This window comes from Lepisma saccharinum, chromosome 18 (assembly GCF_977018435.1).
Source record: "Lepisma saccharinum chromosome 18, izLepSacc3.1, whole genome shotgun sequence".
NCBI lineage: Eukaryota > Metazoa > Arthropoda > Insecta > Zygentoma > Lepismatidae > Lepisma > Lepisma saccharinum.
Genome location: NC_139246.1, coordinates 16,346,478 through 16,373,256, shown reverse-complemented (window position 1 = coordinate 16,373,256; position 26,779 = coordinate 16,346,478). Strand labels below are relative to the sequence as shown.

Below are 26,779 nucleotides of genomic sequence, written 5' to 3'. Positions count from 1 at the left end.
GGGGGGTCTGAACCAAATGTCTCAGAAATAATAATAACAACATTGATTATACACGTAATTATATTAAATCAAATTAAAATTATAACATTAATTAAATATATAAATTAATTAATATTTTATTATTAATACATGAATAGGCAAAAAGATAGTAAACATTCGAGATATAACAGCAGGTATTCATTTCCTAGATTGTGTGTAGTTAAGATCGCCAAAATTTATATAAAAACAACTGCTCTGGCTAGGATATTGTTGTCAAATAGATAACACTGGGGAACAAAATTTTTCCTGCATTGATACCAACACTTATTTTAAACTAATTTGGGTGCGCTGATTTCTCTGTAAGCTCTATTTTTTTTTTTTGCAATTCAACATTTTAATTTTTCACCTTGATATCCATTTCTCAAAATTCAATTCAACATTTTAAAGTTGGATGCCATCTTGGCGAAGATTTACTTAATTTATTCACAAGCACTTGTAAGTGCATTATAATACGCATTACAGTTTGAAAATAGGCAAAATAGAAGCACTTTTTGGAGTATTTAACATATGTTCAATATAGTAAAATGTGAGTATGAATTTAAGGCTTTGTTAATAGAAAATAACACATATGTCTACATGTAGACGGAAGGCGATATAAGAAATTGGATATGGATGGCATGCAAAGTTCAAATAGGTTCTATTTAGGCAAGAATTAGTGCCTGTAGCTCTTGCTTTGTGAACTTGCTCAGGACAATCTCGTTGGCAACTGCAGTCTGCCATCATATTCTTGTTCCGTCGTCTTTTGGCATGCTCTTTTATTGTTATTATGTTCTTCTTGCAAATGAACAGAGTGAACAACTGGAACTGATCCATAAGCATTTCAGTTGTGCAAGAGAACACACATGATACTGAGCTTAGAGCTGTCGAGAAATAATCACCATTCTTTGGACTATACGACGTAAGATCTAATTGGGTGAGAAGACCTGGGATATCATGGCAGCAAACAGAATGCTTGTCTTCTGAAAAGAAGTCCTCAAAAATTTGCTCTCACTTTCGGAAGTATGACACTTTTGCTTATCAGTGCAATATATTTTCTTTGTTGCAGTCTGGATGCTAATAACTCAGCTGCTTTCTTATGTCTAAGTGAAGAAGCCATGATATGATATGAAAAACCGAAAAAAGGGTGTTTTAGGGCCTCACCAATGACGTAGTGGGAATCTGGTCACCATGTCAGCAAGGCGTCCTGGGTTCGATACTCGGTGGAGGCACATACTGGTCGGATACCACATTAAACTGCGGGTTAAGTCCCGATTAGTCTCTCTACACACTCAATGGATCAATCATAGGTGTTTTAGTGCGTGGTTATGATAAATCTAAGCGCCGTTGTCCACCTATCCCCAATGTAAATACCAATGGGTGTCCTCTTTGGCAAATGTAAAAGTTTCAAATTGCGTGATAACTATAGCACGTACTTCGGTTGCACTTCGCGTTTTTCTCATACTGATTTGTTTGAATTAACAATGCACGTTTCGTTAAGCTCTTTTGGTAACTGTAAACAAAATACAGGCGATTACAAACGATAATACTGGTGAATAATTACCTCTGTTTAAACAAATGTTTGGTTGCCAGAAACCTATTTTTGGTTATTTCAAACATTTTTCTCTCTGAGGAGTTATAGGTCTTTTCAGATCTTACGGCGGGCGCTCTAGAAGCTGACAAGGGAAGTGTGGAGCGGGGAAAGTAGTATAAGTGGCCCGGTTCTACGCCCGAAAATGAGGCTCGGTGAGGCTCGCAGTGTTGCCAACCCCTTATTCGAAAAAATCACCAAGGTTTTTATCTCGGTCTAACCTAATTTAAAGCAAAAAGCTGGCAATACTGCGAATCTCACCGAGCCTCATTTTCTTGCAGTGTTGCCAGCTCGAGCGAGGCGTAGCCTTTTATGGTGTATGTTAACGGTTTGCTCTCGTAAGGCATGAGCCTTATTTTCTCGCAGTGTTGCTAGCTCACCCCAAGAATATTTCACCATGTGATATTTTACAGGCGAAGCTAACCTACAAATGGGAGTTGGCAACACTGGCAACATCAATTGCGGTTTAGTGTTGCTAACTCACCTCAAGAATATTTTACCATGTGATATTTTACAGGCGAAGCTAACTTACAGAGTAGTAGGATCAAGCCGGTTGACCAACCGAAAATGGCGCTCGGTGGCGCTCGCAGTGTTACCAACTCCTCACTTGAAAAAATCACCAAGGTTTTTGTTTTTGGGTCTAACCTAACCTCAAGCAAGGAGCTGGCAACACTGCTTGAGGCTTTTCTCGCAGTGTGGCCAACTCACCCCAAGAAAATTTCACCATGTGATATTTTACAAGCGAAGCTAACCTACAAATGGGAGTTGCCAACACTGATTAGTGGAGGTGCACGGGTTGAGTGCCATCAATTGGCGATCAGTGTTGCCAACTCACCCCAAGAATATTTCACCACATATTATTTTACAGGCGAAGCTAACCTACAAATGGGAATTGGCAACTCTGGCAACATCAATTGCGATTCAATATTGCCAACTCACCTCAAAAATATTTCACCATGTGATATTTTACAGGCGAAGCTAACCTACAAATAGAAGTTGACAACACTGGTAACATCAATTGCGATTCAATGTTGCCAACTCACCTGAAGAATATTTCACCATGTGATATTTTGCAGGCGAAGCTAACCTACAAATAGAAGTTGACAACACTGGTAACATCAATTGCGGTTCAATGTTGCCAACTTACCTGAAGAATATTTCATCATGTGATATTTTACAGGCGAAGCTAACCTACACTGACTAATAGAAGTGGCCGGGGTTGCGTCCGAATCAGCAGCAGATGTCACCTAGAGCGCTGTTCCATCCGGGACTCAGCCAATCTCTGTTGTCTGAATTTGCGGTAGACGTGGAGTCGGAGGGAGGCGCGACAGATGCACGCTTGAACTCGCTGTGACGCTGCGCTTGGCAGCCATATTCTAACTTTCACTTTGTACAGACAACATTTACTGATTAGAGGATGTAAAACTCAGTTATATTTTAATATTTTATCGATAATGAATGCAGAAAACGTAAATGATGAAATAGCGTGTTATATTTTTTAATGTGAGTAGTTAGGTGGAAATCATTGTCATGTTTGTTTGCGCCCCAGAGCGCGGTGGGTGAAGTTCGGGCTGACACCTGGCGGGAAAAGTGACAGGCGTACTACAAGGGGACATGCAGATTCGGACGACTTGGACGCGACTTCGAGTGCACGCGAGAGCAACGGGGGAGAACGGGATGGAGCGCTTGCCAATCCGGACACGGCTTTTGTAAACCTCTCTCGGGAACGATGTGCCACACACGCGCGCGCGCGCCTATCGGTAGATTACGTTTCGCGTATTTATTCGTTGTGCTGGCACAGCGTGATGAGTAAATAATGCATTTTCTCATTTTTGAAGTACGAATGCACTTTATCGTAATCTTCCAAGTCCCGGGGACACTAATGTTTGTATATCGTGACTTTTGTAAACCTCTCTCGGGAACGATGTGCCACACACACACACACGTGCACGCGCTGGCGCCTCTTATTATTTCTGTATTATGGCGCAAACACATCTAGAAAAACTACAATTTTGCTCCCTCTCCTCTCTGCGTGTGCTATCAACAATACGTAAGCCTTGGGACGACGAAAATTACACAACGGTGAGCCTCGTCAATACACCTACCCCGCAACATCTGGAGCGTGCAAAATACATAAATAGCGGGTCGCTTGGGTGTATACAATTTGTTTTATTTATATTTTGTTTCAAAGCAAGCGAGATAACCGGAGCATGCAGGCACACAACAGCGAGCTGGGATGGAAGATCATCAGCATATCCGGAGCGTGCAGGTACATAATAGCGAGCTGCTTGGGCGTTAGCGTGGCTTCGCCGGATGCAATACACACGATGCTTAGATTACAACAGGTTGTTAACATTAGCTTTGGGGAAGAATATTCTAGAGAAGATTGTCTCAGAACATTTTCATAGTTTCACACTTCTATTAAATTGGTAGAAAAAATATATTAGTGGGCAATAAAATCTGAAGAAGATTTGTGTCTAGCAAAAATAAGCTAAATAGAATTACACATGCATACAATATTTATTTTTTTTCTATCTACAATCATATTTTTCTTATATATTTTTTCAATTTTTTTTATAGGGTTGATTAAAGCACATATTTGAAGAAGACAACGCTCCACCACCAACCGATCACATATAAATAAACATACCCAAAAAAAAAATGCGCTCCATGAAAAGTTGCCCTGTGTGCAAAACAGCCATATCAAGCAAAAATTTTGCAAGACATTGTCGCACCTGCGTGCCAAGCAAGCATTTGGCTGCCACCGAATTGTGTTCCGGATGCAATAAATACATTACAATTGCGTATGTCAAGAAGCATAAGCTTACTTGTCTAAGCAAAAATACATCTGGGGCTCAACCGTCGACCAGCTCAACCAAGAGGAAGGCAGAAGCAGCCTCCATCAATGCACCACCTGCTAAACGCGTCAAGCCTGCGATAAAAGCAGACCGGTCTGCTTTTGGGGGAATATTAGGAGATTACATTCAATTGTCGGATGGCTCATGCGACGTGCGTAGCTTTTTAGAGGAGAAGCAAGCAGAAATAGTTTCTATTTTTAGTAATGCACTGGCTACGCACTCCTCCACTAAATTCTACGCATCGCTTTGTTGCTGGTACAAGAAGCCGTCTGATGAAATTTACAGCTTCTGCCACAACACCAAGGCGAAGACGCTGCATTTGGCGGATGTCGACAACCTCGAGGACATCTACAACAAGTTTGTCGAGGAGCTGCTGGCAAAGCAAGAAGAACATGAAGCTAAGGGCTCGGGGGGTTCGCTGTGTGGTGAGCCTCACGAGCTGCGCGTCAAACTTTCCAAGTTTGTGCCTCTCTCCGCCTCCAGCTACGTCCGCTTACCAGAAGCGATTGAGGATAAAAAGGCCGTCCTGAACATTCAAAACAGTGACGCCAAGTGCTTTCTCTGGTCTGTGCTTGCAGCATTGCACCCTGTCGACTGGAAAAACCATCCATACCGAGTTAACCACTACCTACCCTACGAGCCTGAGCTGGAAGATGCCATTGCTGGGATTGACTATCCGGTGGCGCTTTCGGACATTCGCAAGTTTGAGGCCCGTACACACAACCCTCGGTTGGCCATCAACGTTTATGGCCTCATCGACGAAAATGTGGTGTACCCCATTCGGGTGAGCGACGTAGACGACGACGGTGCGCAGGAAATTCACCTTCTGCTCATCAAGAATGAAACTCACCATCACTACACCCTCATCCGTTCTCTCTCTAGACTTGTTTCGAGCCAGCTGAGCAAAGACGAACACCACATAGAAGTTTGTCCCAGGTGCTTGTCTAAATTTCGTAATCGAGAATGGCAGGATTACCAGCGCATCAGAGGCCGCAACATCGCTGCCGAGAAGCTTGCTAACCACAAGCTCTACTGCAATGCCAACGAACCTGGGCTGGCAGACTTGCCCGAACCTGGCACCGTGGAACGTTTCCACATGCACGGTGCCATGGTAGAGCACCCCGCCATCATCATCACGGATTTCGAGGCCTTCCTCAAACCCCTGTCCACTTGCGATCCCGATCCTGAAGTTTCTTCCACCACCCCTTACCAACTCCACGAGGCATCCAGTTTCGCATACGTTGTCGTGCGACGAGACCAACACATCGCCCCCGAGCCCTACGTGTACCGTGGTCCCGACGCTGCCAAACACTTCCTCGAGAGGATGGTTGTCGAGGCTATCGAGATAGGGAAGGTGCTGTTGACCCCCAAGTCTATGCTCCCACTGACCCCCGACGATCAACGTAGACACGACGAGGCCATTGCTTGCCCTGTCTGCGTCAAGGAGTACACCGCCAACAACTGTAAAGTCCGACACCACGATCACTTTAACGGTAGGTACGTTGGTTCTTGGTGCAACGATTGCAACCGCTTGGCCCGGGACCCGCGCTTCATCCCTGTGTTTTTTCACAACGGCTCGGGGTACGATTTTCACCACCTGATCAAGCATCTTGGGTACGACAACGAGCGAATCAACGTCCTGGCGCAGAACGAGGAGCGTTACATCAGTGTGAGCAAACGAGTGCCAATCCCAGAATCCGACTCTACCGTCGAACTTCGCTTCCTCGACTCCCTGAGGTTTCTCCCAGCCAGCCTCGATGCTCTTGCGGGGAAGCTTAGCGACGAGAAAATGCTTATCACCTCTGCGAATTTTCCGAACTTGGACGCCGGTCTCTTCAGGCGTAAGGGGGTCTACCCCTACGAATACATCACAGACCCTACCAAGTTTGCGGAGACGTCGCTTCCTCCTCGAGCAAACTTCTATAGCAAACTGCAAGGCTCGGGCATCTCTGAGGATGACTATAACCATGCTCAGTCCATGTGGTGTGAGCTGGATTGCCAAAATCTCGGAGACTACCACGACGCCTACCTCAGACTTGATGTGACGCTCCTCGCCGACGTGATCCAGGCGTTTCGTGCAACTGCGAAGACCATCTACCACCTGGATCCCGCCTACTTCTATAGTCTCCCCGGACTGGCATGGTCAGCCATGTTTCTGGTGACGAAAATTGAGCTGGAGCTTCTTTCGGACGTGGACATGATGCTGTTTGTGGAACGTGCCGTGCGGGGTGGAATGGTCCAGGTGTCGCAGCGACACTCGCACGCCAACAACCATCACATGGCTACTGGCTACGACTCCACCCAACCGTCCAGCTACATCATGCACACGGACGTGAATAACTTGTATGGGCACTCCATGATGCAGCCACTCCCCTTTAGAGGGTTCGAGTGGGCTGACCCTTCCAACTTCAACATTAAAGGTTTCGACGATTCGAAACATGGGTTCTTCGCCGAGGTGGACCTTGAGTTCTCCGAGAAGCTGCAGGATTCGTTCTGCGATCTTCCCCCTGCACCCGAGTTCAAGTGTCCACCCGATTGCAACCAGAAGAAGCTCGTCATGGATTTCGAACCCAAAAAGAATTACGTCCTTCACTACCAGAATCTCCGGTGGTTGATGCAGCAAGGGGTCACAGTCCACGTAGTTCACCGTATCCTCAAGTTCGAGCATTCTCCGTGGTTGCGTCCATATATCGAAGTCAACACCGAACACCGCACCGCAGCCACGTCCGAGCTTGATAAGGATTTCTTCAAGCTCATGAATAATGCGGTGTTTGGCAAGACCATGGAGAATGTACGGAATCGCGTGGACATAAAATTGGTGACGAGGAAAGAGCGATGTCGTCAGCTTGTTGCAAGTCCATTGTTCAAGTCTCGAACAATCTACAACGAGCAGCTGGCTCTGATTCACATGAGGCAAGGTGTGGTGAAACTCACCAAGCCCATCTACGTTGGAGCCACTGTTCTGGATCTGAGCAAGCTCCACATGTTCGAGACGTACTACGACATATTACGTCCACACTACGGCCACAACATCTCGCTTCTCTACACAGACACAGACAGCTTGGTGTACCACGTTCGCACAGCCGACGCATACGGGGATATAGCCTCAGTTCCAGCTCTTGAAGACCTCTTCGACACCTCGGGCTATCCCCAGCCGAACCAGTACGACATCCTAGCCCGCAACAAAAAAGTGCCCGGCAAACTCAAAGACGAGAAGGACGGAGATGTGATTCTCGAGTTTGCAGGTCTTCGCGCCAAGGCCTATACCATCAAAGCCGAGGGTGGCGTTACCAAGAAGGCCAAGGGTGTCGGCAGACAGGTGGTTCGGGAGCATCTCACATTCGAGGACTTCGTGGATTGCCTCAAGACCAGGTCGTCGGTTCTAAGAGCAGAACAGCGCATCCAGAGCGTCGACCATGTGTTGACCACCAACAAAGTGAGGAAGATTGCCCTGGATCCCAACGACGACAAGAGGTGCGTTCTCCAATGTGGAATCCACACACTGCCGTGGGGGCACTATCGCTTAGCAGAAAGCAAAACCTGCAACATATGCCCATCTTCAACAGAAGATTCATAAAACAAAACAAAAAAAAAGAAAACAAAAAAAAACAACACTGACTGTTATTACAAAAAAACTTTGACCGTATTTTAAATAACCAGCATAATATGAATCTTTTTGGTTTCCGAAAACAAACCAACATGGAGACTGTACATCGCGCGACGACAGATTATGAATTTCTACCTTCCATGTTAACTAAACTCAACGGTCTACTGATTGTTCACCTTAACAGCATTTGGACGAAATTGGATGACGATGTGGGCAAGATGTTTTACGTCTTCAACAACAATTTACATTTTTACAAAATTCCGATCGATGGAAAACTTCAAATCACCGTGAATCCGGAAAACGTAGGCGAAATCAAAATATCTACCGGCAAGAACATTTTTCGAATCAAGCACGACAAGATGCTTTCTAACATTACGTACGATGTTTCCGCAGGAGATTACCTGTACGTCGAACTCCTAGGAGATTACGACAAACTTATTCCTCTCTTCGTAGAATTACGAATCGTCTATCCTATTATAAATAACCGTTAACCAAAATGCCTAACGATATTTTCGGCAACACTAAGCGTGTAGACCACGCAGAAGAGATTCTCATGTTGGACGTCCGAATTAAAAAGTTGAGGAGCGATTTGATCGCTTTGCAGGAGACCTTAAACAAAAGTTTAGAGTCGGAGATCGCTACGCTCCAAACGCAATGTCTCGACCCTATTCTGAAAATCGATTCCGAACTGAAAACGCTCATAAAAAATTATGTCGACGTACCTTCTTACGACAACGTTCAAAATATACAGTTGAGCGTGGATAAACTTCAAAATGATTTGGCCAAATTGCAGCAATTTCAATCGAAAAATGAAGATTTGGAAAAATTGAAACTCGAAATCGAAGAACGAACTTCTGCAATCGAAAAGAATTTCTCTGAACTTCAAACCGTCGTGAAAGATATTGATGTAGAACGCTTGCACGTTGTTGTTTCCAAATTACAAGAAGAATTCGCCAGCACGTTGGAAGAAATTAAATCCAAGTTACAGACTTTGGAAGATACCATGACCAACCTACCATCGTCAGACGAACTGCAAGTCATCAGCAAAAGCGTCGCGAACATAAAAATTCAATTGGAGGCTTATCAAGATTTCGAACACATTCAAACCACCATCGCTACGCTTCAGGCATCTCTGGAGTTGATCAACGAAGAAATTAAAAATATTCACGCTGAAGCAAGTGCGTTGACGAGCATACAAGACACGTTGAGCACGGTTCAGCAGAAGATCGAATATTTAGAAAATTTGAACGTCGAAACGAACCTTGCTCATTTTCATCACGTACTGGACAACATACAGGGTGACTTGGAATCGTTACGGACGAGCGTACCTTCGAGCGAAGATTTGGAAAAATTGAAAACGGCGGTGACGGCACTATCCGATTCGAGCGACATCAAAAATTCATTGAGCGATCTCGAGAGTAGGGTGGCCAATCTCCCCACCTCCAAAGAATTACACGCTTTGAAAAGGAGCATATCACGTATGCTGAAACGACTGGAAACGGAAACGGCGAACGTGGAACAGATTCGAGACGAACTTACTTCGCTGGTGTCGACGCTGCCCACTTCGCAGAGCGTCGCCGACCTTCACACACAGTTTACCGAGATGCGAAGCATCGTGAACGATCTTACCGAGAAGAGCTCGAAATTGAATCAAGTCGAGAACCTTCAGAATATCGTCGTCAACATCAGAGATCAAGTTGGAGTGCTGGAATCCACGCAGGAATCGACGCTGGCCTCTTTCGGTGCCAAATTACAAGAACTCAACGAAAACTTCAAGCAGTTGAACGTGGAAGTGAAAATCAAACCGTCATTTTCTACAGTAACGGATACCATCGTCGAACATTTGTTGCCCGTACAAAATACACTGGGACAGCTTCACAGCAACCTCGTTAGCGTCGATACTAAATTCGCTAAACTGCATTCTCTGCAAGCCATCGAAATCAACAGCGTACCCAATCAACAGAGAATCTCCACGTTCGTTGAAGGTAACAAACTGTACATGTTGCATCCTTATCATCCGTACTACAAGTTTCTTCTCGATGGCACGATTCAGATAAACGAATTTTCGTACTGGTCTCACGGCAGAAAAGCTAGCGTTCCCACCATGACCTTGATATCGAATCGTGGTGTCCAGAAAGCAGGAAACATTCCTCTGGCACGTTGGAACGAAACGCGCAACATATATGAAATACACGAAGACGAAGATCTCACCGTTTTTGACGTGAGTGCCGGCGATAAGCTGATCGTTCAAAACACGAGTGAAGTGCCACCCTCTTTGAATCCCATCACGCTGGTGCTTCTCTTCAAACGTAATCTCTAAAAAATGTCTAGGCAAGCCATCGTCGAAGAATTGCATAAACCTGCACGTCGCAACTACGAACGTTTGGCGGTGGTGACCAAGGGAATCGACGACCTCTGGCAAAGTGACCTCGTGGAGATGAGTAGCGGCAATCTAAAAAATGTGCATAAATTGAACAAGGGCAACAAGTACCTCCTCACCGTCATAGACACGTTTTCGAAATTCGCATGGGCTCTACCTTTGAAAGCCAAAACGGGGACATGCGTCACGGAAGCATTCAAGACAATTTTTCGCGAAAGCGACAGACGGCCTCGGTTTTTGCAAACAGACAACGGTAAAGAATTTTACAATGCCGTATTCCAAAAGTTTATTCAAAAACATGACATTCGACATTATTCAACCTTCAGTCACATCAAAGCCAGCATCGTGGAAAGATTTAATCGAACCTTGAAAACACACATGTGGAAACGATTCACGCTTCGAGGAAATTACAAATGGGTCGACATACTGCCGGAACTCGTCGACACCTATAATGATGCGGTACACAGAACCATAGGCATGAAGCCAGCTGACGTTACGAAATCCGACGAGCAGCGTTTAATTTCTACAGTTTACTGTCCAAAGTACACTCCCACGACTACCAAGAAATCAAAATTCAAAATTGGAGACCAGGTGAGGATCAGCAAATTCAAACGCACCTTCGAGAAGGGATTCACAAAAAATTGGAGCACGGAACTTTTTACGGTGGTTCGAGTTTTACCCGGAAACCGACACACGTATATAATAAAAGATAGTAGCGGCGAGATTTTGAAAGGAAGATTTTACGAAGAGGAACTCTCTAAAACAAAACATCCCGACACGTACCTCATCGAGAAAGTATTGCGTAGGAAAGGCGACAAACTGTTTGTCAAATGGCTGGGACTTCCGGAAAAAAGTTGGATCGACGCGAACGAAGTGATCTTGTAAGTACATGGAATGTCGTGAAACGTCTACCGGATTCGGAAAGTCAAACGAGAAAAAAGAACGGCGAGTTGCTTCCCGACAGCATCCGTTGTCTAATCGTAGGCCCTTCAGGGTGTGGGAAAACAACACTGCTCGTGGACAATTTTCTCCTCGCACCGAATTGGTTAGATTGGAAGAACAGGCACCTCTACGTATTTTCGAAAAGTCTCGAACAAGCGAAATACCAGCAACTGATAAAACTGTACGATGGTCTGGACATTGCAACGTTCGCTTCGGAAATAAAACCACTCGACGATTGTCGTGAAAATTCAGTTGTTGTGTTCGACGATGTTATTCTGGAAAATCAAAATGAAATTCGCAATTTTTTCACGCAAGGTCGTCACAAAGGAATAGATTGCTTCTTCCTAGCTCAAACGTTTTCCAAAATTCCAAAACAGTTAGTACGTGACAACGCTAATTTCATATGTTTGTTTCGTCAAGATCACACCAACCTGAAGCACGCGTACGATGACTACGTAGGCGGAGACATGAACTACAATCAATTTTCGGAACGCTGCTGCTCCCACTGTTGGAACAGTGACGATTTCGGATTCGCGACGATCGACATGACGAGGAAACCCAACGATGGAAAATACAGAAACAAAATCAACAACTTTCTAAACGTTGCAACGTTGTGAGCAACAACGTGTATAAATAACGTTATGGTGAAACGAAAAATCGAAGACGAAAATCTCAAGTTGCGAAACTACCTCGCAAAACGCTTCAAAGGTTGGAAATCCGAGAATCGCGGATTCTACGAAGAGAAGAAACGTCAAGATCAACCTGTGATCGATGCCATCAGCGATCTAGGTAAAGAAATTAAAGGCGTCACAGAACAAAATAAAAATTTGATCAACGAACTCGTACCACTTGCAGCTAAAAGTTACACCGTACCCACGCCTATTTCGAGCATTCCTTCAACGCCGTTCGAACTGAAGGACGTACCGCCAGGACGTCGAGCCATAAGCAGCACGTCGTCGTCTTTGGATAAGATCGAGTTGGGACCTTTGGCACGAGACTACCTGAGCACGGCGAAATTCGACAAGGATGAAGTGTTCGGATTGTATCCCACCATGGAAACCAATGAAGGCGGCGGTGTGGTTTGGAAGATTGGGAAATCGAAGGTGACTTTTGAAGGCAACGACATTAAAGTCAATTTAGGCGATAAGAATAGCTGGAACAGGTATCCGGGTACGGTGGGACTGTGGGAACTTGTTGCCAAAAAGCAGCCGAAAGATTACACCGACGAAGATTACCAGAGTTACAAGGAAATTCTGATCATGACGGACGCCTTGTACCAGAACAACGACGCTACGCAGAATAGGGTGAAATCGAGCAGCGGCGAAAAATACAGGAATCTCATCAAGCCGATATGGAACCAGGTGAAAACAGGCAGCGGCGTCAAACTCTACAACACCCTGCCCAAAGAGTTTGTGTGGGTGGACGACGTGCGCAAGCTCATAGACAGGTTGTTGGTTATTGCAGGAGAGGAGAATGCAGGCAATCGTAATTTCTACAACGAGAAGGTTGGCATCGTGGACATGATCAGCACAAAACTTTCCAACTTCATCGTGAACGACGACAAGGGCATAGGGTACCTCATTAAAATCATCAACACGCTGCCTCCGAGATTCTGGAACGTGGCCGAAGGAAAGGGTCTCGTGAACGACATCATCAACAAGTTACCTTTCGAGATGCATTTACCTGGCTACCAGTACTGCGGACCAGGTACCAAACTCGAGAAAAGATTGGAGAGAGGAGACAAGGGTGTGAATCTGTTGGACGCCGCATGCAAAGATCACGACATCGCTTACAACACCACTCGCTCCGATCTGGATGCACGTCACGAAGCAGACAGAAAGTTAGAGCACGCAGCTTTCGAAAGATTCGTTAGCAGAGACGCTTCGCTGGGAGAAAGAGTTGCAGCACTGGGCACCACCATCGCCATGAACACGAAACAAAAACTTGGATGGGGTGTGTAGAAATAAAAGAATTTCTCTACCGTGAAAAAAATTTCTTCGGTATATAAATAACACTACGTAAAAAAAAATAAACTCCAATTGTGTTTGCCATTTATAAAATGAGTAAACAATCACTAGACGCCCAAGCATTAAAACAAATGCTAAATTCATCAGTCGAATATGTAAAAATTCAGGAATTAGAAGTGGACAAACCTTACACGATAACTTCCGGTTCAATTGTTTCTACCCAGTATGGCCCCAAGGCGCGTCTGTTGCTCAACGCACAATACAGTCTATTTTTACCAGATCGATACGCTAACATGTTATCCGACGAGAAGCTAGCTATTTTAATCGAGAACAAAACTCAAATCGTGTACAAGGGTACAAAGGAACTTCTTGGTAAGAAAACAAAGCACGTAATAGAATTTGTGTAACGGCTCTGCGCGGAGTATATTCTTGAAAAAAAATTACACGGAACAAAAAAAATTTCAGAACATTTATATATAAATAACATACCAAAAAAAAATTACACAAAACAAAAAAAATCTCAGAACATATATATAAATAACATACCGTGAAGATAGCATATAGAGCATCATCATGAAGCCCAAGGGTGTCGTGTACCAGATACCATACTCCAATCTGAAAAATCTAGGTGCCCTCGATGGGTTACTCACCAAGAAACAACGCGAGAAGAAACGTTCTTGCTTGACGAAAGGACACGGAATGAAATTACTTCTCAGCACACCTCAATTGAGACGCTTGCAGCGTTCGCGAAAACAGCAAAAAATCGGAGGTTTCATATTCAGCATCCCAGCCATCCTGGCAGCATTGGGGGCCGTTGGAAGTTTGGCCGGCGGTAGCGCCGCCATCGCGAAAACCGTCATCGACTCGAAGAAAAACAAGGCAGAATTGGAAGAACAGAAACGTCACAACCTGGCTATGGAGAAGAAGGGGAAAGGTGTGACCAAAAAGCGAAAAAGCAACCTCGATGCTTTGAAGAAATATAAAAAAAAGAAGAAGCCCTGTCCAACTTCGATATTGAATCTCTGATCGAACCGTTGGGAATAAAAAACTTCAGGGGTGTTTTCATGTCCGATTCTCTACCCTCTGCTGTGAAGAAAAAAGAGTATGGCGTGGTCAACCTGGACAGTTACAAAAATCCTGGTACACATTGGATATGCTACCTCAAAATTGACGATGACAAAGCATTTGTTTTCGATTCGTTTGGTGGCACACCACCTGCCAGGTTGGTGAAGTATCTCAGTGTTGCCAACCTCTACTACAATGACAAACGCATCCAGGGTTTCACCGATGTTAACTGTGGCCACCTATGTCTTTCCGTTCTCGCATACATGTCTAAAATGAATAACCCGTCGGTGGAACATTTTCAGAAAGTATTGTGGAATCTTAAACACGATGGGCGTGTTCCATCTCACGAGCGAATCTTCGATCTTGAAACTCACGCTGCACGACGACATCGTCTATCCTAAATCCGTAGCTCTGCGTGCATTCTACAGCATGTACCTCATACCTAACGTCACGCAGCACAACAACAAAATTAGCGTCGGAAACGAACACATCATCGTCACGCCAGGCCAATACAATCTTTCCACTTTGCAAGCTCAATTACCCAAAGGCACGTACTTTTCTCAAAATTCGGTCACGCACAGAGTGGAAATCCTATCGGCAACGGAAACCATAAACCTGGGCACCATGGGAGAACTTTTAGGTTTCGAGAACAACACCAAACTCGAAGCTGGCATCAAACACACGGCAACCAACATTCCTAAATTTCTAGCCATAGAAACTCTAAACGTTCACTGCAACGTGGCGGAAGGCATGATCACTAAATCTTCGGACGGATTACTGGGAAGTCACAAGCAGACAGGAATCATAGCCACATTCAAACCTAGTTCCGAATTCATGGAACCGATCATCTACACACCCTCTTCGCCGATCTATTTTCCAGTATGCCGCAACCGCATAGACGACATAGAGTTGGTGGTGACGAACGAGAAAGGAGAGGTGGTGGATTTCGCAGGTGCCACTACGACGGCCATCGTGGAGATCATCGTATAATAAATAACCATACATAGTAAAAATGGAGCAAATCGAAAGTTACGAATTGCAATCTTTCCCTCCCAACCGTCGCACGTTCGCCAATCTCAACGAAGCGAACAGGGAGATCGAATACGACGTGGACGTAGGGGATGGGTTCGTTCATCCTCACAGAGCGGACCTCTACCTTCAATTCGACGTGGTGAAGAAGGAAAGCGAAGACGCGTTTCCGCCCAATGCAAATTTGATACTCGTGGACAACTTCGTGCCTCACCTGTTCTCGCAGGTGGAGGTGAGGAAACACAACACCGTCATCGACAGAATCGATTATCCAGGCATCACGTCGACGGCAGTGGGAACATTGAAATTATCCAAAACAGACGCGGCATACTACCAGGCGGGAGGATTCGAAGCAGGGACGAAAATATCAACAAAAAATCACACAGTACTCTTTCCCATGCGTCTGCTACCGGGATTCTTCTCCGACTACAAAGAGATCATGTGGAAGGGGGGATTGCGCGTCACGTTTCGAAGAGCAGCCAACGACAACAACGCACTGATGCGATACACCAACTTGAACGCTGACGGCACGCCGATAGCCAACACATTACCCGAAGCGGCCAAGTGCGTCATCCGGAGCATGGAGTTGAGAATGCCGATCGTGGAATACGAAACAAACTACGCCCTCAAGTACAAAGCGGAGATCTTGAAGAGTCCGCAGGTGCCGATTCATTTTCACGGTTACCAGTGCGTGCAGAAGATGGCATCGGGAAGTCACATGGAATTCGACGTGACGACGCAGTTCAACAACATACAGTTCGACATGCCAGATTTCGTCGTAGTGTTCTTTCAAACCGGGCGCGATAACAACCAGGAAAAAGATTCCAGCAAATTCGACGACTGCAAGATCAAAAACATTTATCTCAAAAATGGACGCAACGAAGTGTTCCCGCGCGAGAATTACAACCTCGACATGACCAAAGACGATTATCTCAAACTTTACGAAGCTTACACGGCTTTCAAACGCGTGACCGAGGGAAGCATGGACATGTACTACACCCCCAGTGAATTCAAAACCCGCAGGCCGATGTTCGTCATCAATACCACGAAGAGGAAGCAGGTGGTGGTCAACGATCGAACCAACATCAAGATCGTCTGCGAGTTCAACAGTCCGTTGCCCGAGGACACCGTATGCAGTGTGATCCTGGTCGCCGAGAAGTCCTTCGTCCACGACGTGAAGAACGAGAGGGTCACAGAGCAATTTTAACATGTTTAACATCTTTTTTCTTGCACAAATAATAAGAGGCGCCAGCGCGTGCACGTGTGTGTGTGTGTGGCACATCGTTCCCGAGAGAGGTTTACAAAAGTCACGATATACAAACATTAGTGTCCCCGGGACTTGGAAGATTACGATAAAGTGCATTCGTACTTCAAAAATGAGAAAATGCATTATTTACTCATCACGCTGTGCCAGCACAACGAATAAATACGCGAAACGTAATCTACCGATAGGCGCGCGCGCGCGTGTGTGGCACATCGTTCCCGAGAGAGGTTTACAAAAGCCGTGTCCGGATTGGCAAGCGCTCCATCCCGTTCTCCCCCGTTGCTCTCGCGTGCACTCGAAGTCGCGTCCAAGTCGTCCGAATCTGCATGTCCCCTTGTAGTACGCCTGTCACTTTTCCCGCCAGGTGTCAGCCCGAACTTCACCCACCGCGCTCTGGGGCGCAAACAAACATGACAATGATTTCCACCTAACTACTCACATTAAAAAATATAACACGCTATTTCATCATTTACGTTTTCTGCATTCATTATCGATAAAATATTAAAATATAACTGAGTTTTACATCCTCTAATCAGTAAATATTGTCTGTACAAAAATGAAAGTTAGAATATGGCTGCCAAGCGCAGCGTCACAGCGAGTTCAAGCGTGCATCTGTCGCGCCTCCCTCCGACTCCACGTCTACCGCAAATTCAGACAACAGAGATTGGCTGAGTCCCGGATGGAACAGCGCTCTAGGTGACATCTGCTGCTGATTCGGACGCAACCCCGGCCACTTCTATTAGTCAGTGTAGGTTAGCTTCGCCTGTAAAATATCACATGATGAAATATTCTTCAGGTAAGTTGGCAACATTGAACCGCAATTGATGTTACCAGTGTTGTCAACTTCTATTTGTAGGTTAGCTTCGCCTGCAAAATATCACATGGTGAAATATTCTTCAGGTGAGTTGGCAACATTGAATCGCAATTGATGTTACCAGTGTTGTCAACTTCTATTTGTAGGTTAGCTTCGCCTGTAAAATATCACATGGTGAAATATTTTTGAGGTGAGTTGGCAATATTGAATCGCAATTGATGTTGCCAGAGTTGCCAATTCCCATTTGTAGGTTAGCTTCGCCTGTAAAATAATATGTGGTGAAATATTCTTGGGGTGAGTTGGCAACACTGATCGCCAATTGATGGCACTCAACCCGTGCACCTCCACTAATCAGTGTTGGCAACTCCCATTTGTAGGTTAGCTTCGCTTGTAAAATATCACATGGTGAAATTTTCTTGGGGTGAGTTGGCCACACTGCGAGAAAAGCCTCAAGCAGTGTTGCCAGCTCCTTGCTTGAGGTTAGGTTAGACCCAAAAACAAAAACCTTGGTGATTTTTTCAAGTGAGGAGTTGGTAACACTGCGAGCGCCACCGAGCGCCATTTTCGGTTGGTCAACCGGCTTGATCCTACTACTCTGTAAGTTAGCTTCGCCTGTAAAATATCACATGGTAAAATATTCTTGAGGTGAGTTAGCAACACTAAACCGCAATTGATGTTGCCAGTGTTGCCAACTCCCATTTGTAGGTTAGCTTCGCCTGTAAAATATCACATGGTGAAATATTCTTGGGGTGAGCTAGCAACACTGCGAGAAAATAAGGCTCATGCCTTACGAGAGCAAACCGTTAACATACACCATAAAAGGCTACGCCTCGCTCGAGCTGGCAACACTGCAAGAAAATGAGGCTCGGTGAGATTCGCAGTATTGCCAGCTTTTTGCTTTAAATTAGGTTAGACCGAGATAAAAACCTTGGTGATTTTTTCGAATAAGGGGTTGGCAACACTGCGAGCCTCACCGAGCCTCATTTTCGGGCGTAGAACCGGGCCACTTATACTACTGGGGAAACGACCAATCCAGCGTGATTACAAATGCAACAGCCTGTAGAACAAGGTTCACGTAGTACTTATTTCCGCAACATAGTAGCTCTCGGCGCCACTACTGTTGTCGTCGGCGAATTGTCCGCTCCTCACTTCCCTTGCCAGCTTCTAGAGCGCCCGCCGTAAGAAGTGAAAATACCTATAACAGTAATTTCGACTGAAAGCAGGTTTTCAAAAGGGGTGCTGAGAAGGGGGAGGGGAAGAAAATTAAGGGGTTGGAAAGCACCCACTTGGCGCAGCCCCTGGTTAAAGAATAAGTTTATTGTAGGTAGATAGCCTATGCATTTATTTAATACCTACATAATGATATAAATAACAATAATATCTTCGCTTAAATTGCTGCATGATTTTTTAATATATTTATTACGTTATGCAGCAGTAATTAATTCTTGTCAACAATAAGTCCACCTCTTTTAAAAGCAGTCATGCTCATATATCTTTATCCTTATACCTATTCAGTGATAATATAATAAAAATAACTAAACTAATTTATCTATTTTAATAATTAGTATTATGAAATATGAATATACCTTTTAATTGTATTAACGTATTATTTATAAACAACATTTCATATTATTATTAATATTTAATATTATTATAATTTGCGAGACACTTGGTTTGGACCCATTCTGTGGCTGTTTGAAGGACAAACCGAAGAATTTATTTATTTCTGCATACAGAAGACTGTGTTATGAAATCACGAGCCGTCACTAATATTATTACAAGCCAAACTCCACAATGCAGATAAAGGCGTGTTGTGGATGAGGAAGGTAAGGATACGAGAGCACATTCGATTCATATGTTTTGTTACTTTGCATTTTTGTTCGCGAAGGATGATGGGACAATCACAAAGAACACCTATATCAACGCCGGGATTCGAACCTGGGACCCCTGACGTCCTAGCACGCTATGCTAAAAATTTCGCCACAGAGGCCGGAGAGATATCACATTCGAGATCGTGACAAAAGGAAAACATTCTTAGGAAATATCCGGACCTCAAGACACTCCTGCTCCTTCCGTGGATTGTACTGTAGGGGGCGTTGCACCAACTGATTTAATAAGAAGCAGACAACGGAAATTTCTTTCTGGTGGAAATGGTGAGGTGCGGGTGTACCCTATAGTGAGCAATACGATTTAATCATAGGCGTAGCTGGAACATTTTATTTGGGTGTAGACACAAAATTAAAATTAAGAAAGGAAAATATTCAGAATGTTTGACACTAACTACAACTGCAGGAGAAAAGAGGACTCTCGCATGCTGTATTACAGTAGCCTACCTTCATTTTGTTTTTGTGCTGCTTGAACGTGGCTCGCTTAGCGCTGGAATCGCACAGCTTGCCGGTGAAACTGGATGTGCAGTCATCGGCAATGAAAATGAGACACACAGATCCTGAAATACCCACTTCCCTGTGTGTTTCCTAACTTCGTTGCGACAGCCTAACTTCCTATTGAAAAGTTGCTATTCAAGTTAGATTATTGCAGTAGAGTTAGGAAACACACACAATGCATTGTAGGGAAGCGGGTATTTCAGGATGTATAGGTCCCATTTTTATTGCCGGTGACTGTACATATTCCCTCAAGAGCATTTGGTAGCTTTCCAAGGCGAGGTTTCATCAAGTTTCACTACTGAAACCGTACTACAGAACACTGCAGTAGAGCTTTGATCTTACAAACATTTTGTCGAGAACAAATCCACGCCATCGAAACGTTTTGCCTTGAATGTCAGTATTTACTTTCATACTGGCACTAGCGTACGCAGAGGAGGAGCTGACGACGGCTACACAGGGAGCGAAATCCTGGAGGGGACGAGGGGAATTCCCCCCCCACCAACAATCTTGACCTTAAAAATCCCCCCACCAAAAATTTCCGGGGGGGAGAGTTTTTGTTATAACAAACAAAATATAAGCAATTACTTTTAATTTCAAATATACTTTACGAAGAATAATATCGAAAACACACACAAATTAATGTGGTTGTGAGTATTGAATGCTTTCTCTCTCAAGAGATCCTTAACAAATCTACATCAATACGCACAATAAAAGTAAAACAAGAATGCAAGAAAATAATAACTATGAAATATAATTGATTTATGTTAACATAAAGCACAAACTAAACAAGAACTTACACACAATAAGACCACTTCAACTATTTCATAATTTATTAACATCTTTAACCAGTCAGTAAAGGAATTAGTTAGCTGCTTTACAATATCTGACATGTACAAAAGTAACAAATTAATTTCCTTTATGTAATTATAATCATAATAATATTTTAATTGAGTAATTAATTTTTACTTTTAATAACATTACAAATATGTCTATCGTATAATTCACACATATGTTTGTGGGGAGGGGGGTTTGTGGATTAAGAACTTTCTCCCTCCCACCAGTTTTTAATGATTTTGCACCCTGCGGCTACAACCTCTCCTGAAATTTTGAGATGAATCAAAATTTTCAAATGAAAGCATTGATGAACTCAGGGGAAAACCAATTGGTAGCTGAACTCCTCCCTTAAAATGAACCCCGATTACTATTTTTGTCTTCGAACAACTTTTTAAACAAAGGTTAAAAATGACAATTATCAAATATTTTATTCTGTATTCCCCCCTCCCCAGGGGCGCCGACTCGTCAAAATTATTGGGAGGGGCTCTGATCACTGAAATAAATGAATGAATGACTCACTCCCTCCCTTTTTTAAAAATAAAAATTACGTCTTCCTATAGCAGTTTTTAAGCAGCTATTATATTCCTCATGCAAATGAAATGTAACATGAAAAACGTGTATCTGCTCATTTGTTTTTAGATAACAATTAACATTTTTATTTAAAAGTAGGCTATGTATTTACATTAAGAGGCCAACATAACAGTTTTATGCCGGCCTCGGTAGCCGAGCGTGTTGGGTGGTCGGCGAGGGCATGGGTGTGTTTTAATGTCCGCAACAGACTTGTAAAGAAAGGACATTTGACGGGTGCAAAGAACCTTAGTGTTGACGTACCCATAAAAATTGCGAATATTTACAATATTTAACAGTTTTATTTAATTATTTACATAAATGCTAACACAAATCACAGGCAAATAGTTTTACTTTTTTGTTCTTGCTACAATATTTTACTTTTTAAATTTAATTTTGCAATAATAAATAAACACATAGAACGCCGTGCTTTAGCAATAATGCCTTTGATCATAGCCGTTCTTGCTTTCGCAATACAGACTTTTCATAAGCTTTCCTTGCGTACTTTACTGCAAGCCAGTGTTAAATAAACTCAAAGACTTTAGAATTATTTTCCCCTTCTTCTTTGACTAGAGGAATAGATTTCGAGAATAACTAAATATCGTACATATCAATATTGCCTGAAAGTCGTGTTTACGACCTCCCTCAAATTATTCAGAATTCACTAAACAACATACTGGTATAATTGTCATATCACCTCGTTATTTTGAAACTCTTTTTAGTAAAAATGTTAACAATACTCATAATTATATACTTTGTTAGTATATAGTAATAAGTCATGTGTTTTGCTGTCTCTGGTCATAGCTCTTTCTCCCCAAAGTTGATGGTTTAGCGTTCTCAGCCCCCAAATTTGATGGTTTAGAACATTTCAAATGTGTATTTAAAGTTAAGTTCATGTTACACAATTCAGAGTAAACTTTACAAGAGAAGCAAAATAATACATTAGATCCTCTTAAGCAAAATTATTTGAGGGGCTCTGCCCCCACATCATCTGCACCCCCAAGCCCCATGGAGTCGGCGCCTATGCCCCTCCCTCAGAACCCAACTATGTAATATCCATACAATTCCAGCCCTTTCCGACATAAAATCAGGGCATATGGATGAACGTGTTCTGTTGAATACGGGCCTATATTTGCTTCTGCTTAGTTTGCTAAGGAAATAAGTTATAAACCGATAAGTGTTGAGTGTTGATAAGTATTATTAGTGTTGTTATATTGTCGCAACTTCATCCTACGGCAAAATATTTTTATGTACGATTCTTATGTGAAAACAAACTCGTGCATAAGTGTGAGGAAACTTTCTCAAAAGATGTAAAAAATTTGTGATTCACAGATGTGGAAAGGTCTTTGTACTGTCATACATTTTTTACATCTCGATGAGATAAAACATCAGAACTATATTGAGAGCATAAGTCTTTGGCGTTTAAGTTCTTCATCACTTGATAATACAAGATACTTCCAAAAGAAACTAAACTTTTCATTGAGTTTTCTCCATGGATCCTACCAAACAAGTTCACTAATGATGACATCAACCATTAACTTTAAACCAGTCTACTTAAGTATACAACATCTCATTTAACTGTTGTCTTTCTCCAATGGGTTCTTCTTCATACCTTTCTTATTTTCTTGTTCTTACTTCTGGGAAGTCTGTGTTTAGATCTAACTTTTCAGCAACAAATTTACTTTCTGTCAGTATGTCATCAACTCATTCTCTCACAGCTCTCAAGTATTTCATTAAAGCTTTGCTATTTTTAATTTAATGTCCAGCAAGCTCTTCTCCACCTGCAACACTTTGTTGTAGTAGTCGATTTGTTTGATCTTCATCTAATTGACCTCATTAGAACACATTTGAAGGGTAAGGGGAAAGAAGAAGGAATGTCCATTTTTGCAATTTTTCCGGTACTGTGCTCGTTCTGTTGGTGGTTCTGGGTACTATTTGACAGAGTATTCTTATGTGCTGAAATGTCAAAATGTCCATGGAAAAAGCGGCAAAGGATTGGCGAACTGGGAAAGAACAGGGAATGTCCCAATATTAAAGTGCCGTTTTCTCGATAAAGCTTTTTTGTGACATTCCTTCTTTTATCCCCTTTCCCTTCATTTGAAGGTTTTTAAATAAGTCATCGTATCATGCAGAATCTCAGTTTCACCCTATCCTAATAACATCCCTTTTCCACAAAAACGTTTTCCAATTATGATGAACTTCATGAATGAAATTGTCATCGTACATTAACATTTAACTTGATTTAAGTGGTGTAAAACTATAACAAAGTATGAAAAATGATTGTGAATTTCATTGTATTAATGCTTTGAAATCTGAAAAAATACAGGAAAACAACTATACCACATATCCACTCACCTGTAGAGGTCTCTACGCAATGATATCATGATCCTACCACTACTAATAACAAGTGCATAATATGGAATGAAATTGATATTATTGTTTCTATTACTAATAATAGATTGTACTTTTATACAATATAAAAACATACCTAGGATGCCACTATAAAACACTAACAAGATTGATTGACTGATTCGCTATATTTTACTTTGCTTTTGTGCCACTTTGGGCTAATTTGCAAAGATGGGGATAAGTGATGATATGATGTAATTTATGAATGGACACTCACAAACATCAATGTCATGTCTGGGATTCGAACCCGGGATCCCTGGTGTTGTAGCGTGATGTGCTAACCACTCCACCACAGGGGCCGGCTGAAACACTAACAAGATTTTGCATATATTATGATGAACAAAACTTAACATTTTTCTTGTTTCAATGCTGTCCTCCTAGGATTTATACTACTGAAACAAGTTCTTAATAAGCAAGGTAAGAAGATGTTGTTACATTCTACTCATCCTGTGAACATTTGTCAGTATTGTATGGTGACATACTTTAGAAAACATAATAGCATTTCTTACCATTCGAGGTTACAATAAATGCTTTTGTTTCCTTGCAGATGTTGAAGAATCCTTTTAAAGGAGAGAAAAATGAAGGACAGTTTTGACATAACACCACCTGGTGAAGAGAACAACCACCAGACAATATTGTTCCTAAACACTTTACCTCGCATTGGCAAGTTTGTGAAACCAGAACAGCAAAGTGAGCTGCCAGATACGCACGACCCTGTCCTCAAGGGCAAATTAGACATAACGTCCAGTGACCAAGATGAGATCTTGAAGCTGATGATACGACAAAATACGAACCTGATGCGAGCAGTAGAAGCAGGCAATCTTACATCTGTTGAAAGGAGCATATTGGAAGGGGCACAGATTAACGCTCATTGTGGTGCATTCCACATAACTGCTCTTCACTTAGCAGCATATTTAGGATATACCCATATTCTTAGTTACTTGTTGCAGAATGGAGCAAATGCCAATGCTGAAGACAAGATGGGAAGGACAGGCATTTATTTAGCAGCAACCACAGGTAGCAAGGAGTGCATGCAGTTACTTATAAATGCAAAAGCCGACATTAACAGGAAAGTGCACGTGCCGACGACTCGGAAAAGTCCCAGAGCAACATGGCCTGGCGATATGGAAGAAAATACCTTTCAACCATATGCACTGGAATTTGCAAAAATTACCATTGGGAGTAACGTAAGTAAATATTAATTTTCTGTAATATCATAATGATGATGTATAATGTAATATTCTGTACGGACAGTATGATGGTCACTTATCCCAGAAGCCTCGAACAACTTTCTTGCCTTCTGATGTCAGCAGAACTACTTTCATTGTTGGGCTAAATGCCTTCATTGTTAGGTTTTATCTCTTAGGATAAATAATACCTTTTTTAGTCAAGTCCAGAAAAATTGCAGTGTATTTATGCTAAGAGACCTCAACCTAACAATGAAAACATTCTGTGCTGACATCATAAGGCGAGAATGTTGTTTGAGACTTGTGCAATAAGTGAAACCCATGACTGTTATGGCAGGTGACAAGATGCTACATTAACATACAATCATTATAGCCAGATGCTGGTATAAAGCACTGGAGGGAGAGATGGGAACTTTTGGGGTTTTCCACTACTTGTAGTGTTCTAACAACTGACCAAAATTCAGCTTTTTCAAAATTATTCCCGACATAAAACCTTTATTGACTGGGCTATGAAGAAAAGGATGCAGTTGCGGTCCCGAGTAGAAGGCGACAGTCGCAGTAGCCACTGAAGAAAAATCTGCAAAGTGACAGAGGGGCGGATGTCGCATTATCCCCTAGGGAACATTAGGGGGTGATTGTGAAGCCACTGTCACTGTGACTTTTACAGGATCTTCAGGTTTACCCCCTACACGTGCAGATGGATGAGCACATGCCAGAATGGAATAGTGGTGGCTTTTTCCTCTAAACAATTAAACCACCCTCGTACTACTCCCAAACAGATAAGAGACTGCACATATTAGACTGCAATAGAACCTAAAGCCCCTCTTTCCCCCTAGTGAATTGTGAGACTTGCCACTTCAGAAGGAGTGGCGAAGTTTTAAAAGTTTATTTAGACTTATTTATGAAAAATAGACTCCCATAAAGTCAAATGGTTAGTGTTCTTGGCTTCAGTGAAATCAGGTTCGATCCCTGGTGGAAACTCCAAAATTTTTGTGTTGAGCCAGTATTGCAAGGACCAAGAATACTATATAGACTCTGGTCTATATATACCTCATCGCATTAATAATCGTTCTAATGTTATGCTTCCTTGGTCGTCCTATTAAAGCTCGATGATGTACTGACCACCAAGGCGATCCGCAGGACTTTTCATAGAATGAGAAGGGGGACAAGCAAGAATTTATTTCCAGGGAGCAAGCAGGTTATTTCCCCAAACAATGCTTCAGTTTGAAGTTGTGTCTGTAACAATCTGTACCAGTATTACTTTAACTATCAGTCTCTTACAATAATTAATGAAAATTACTGTAACTGAAATGAAATTTTATTCTGACATTCATTTTCCTGGGGAAATGCCCTCTCCCCTTCCCTTGCCTCCTCTTGATACCTATGCTGATTAGTGATGTTCCTAGGAGGGAATTTTGGAGCAGAACAAAAAGGGAGAACATTAAAAATGTGCAAGAAATAGGGAAATTAGATGGCATGCACTACAAGATTGCATATTAGGGCCTCTCTGATGGTATAATGGTAACATTGCCACCTTGTAATCAAGGGGTCCCAGATTTGGTACAGTGGTTCACATCTCACATTAAACTTTAGGTCCAGTCCTGATTAGCATTTCTGTGCATAAAGTAGACTTAAAACAACAATTCAGATTCAACAATTGCTTATTTTCGACACATGGCTGCTTTTGTTTGTCCTCTTCTAGTGGAGTATAATGGCTTGAAATACAGTATTTCATTTCAATCTGAACTCAGCTGATTAAATGAAGTGAAAATGTAAGAACTTTCAAGATATAAGTTTAATTGTCTAATAGAAAGGAAATAAATCAAGATTTATTCACCCCAAATTAATATACTAATCATGATTTGA

The 26,779-nt window shown here is 42.7% G+C and overlaps 1 protein-coding gene across 1 annotated transcript in view; it reads left to right on the top strand.

Moving 5' to 3' along the window:
- LOC146001877 (transient receptor potential cation channel subfamily A member 1-like) overlaps positions 1–26,779 on the top strand; it is a 37,819-nt gene that overhangs the window by 298 nt on the left and 10,742 nt on the right. The window contains exon 2 of the mRNA XM_083139586.1: positions 24,274–24,913. Within this exon, the coding sequence (XP_082995712.1) occupies positions 24,305–24,913 (609 nt within the window). The 5' untranslated portion in view covers positions 24,274–24,304. The remainder of the gene's footprint in view (positions 1–24,273; positions 24,914–26,779) is intronic.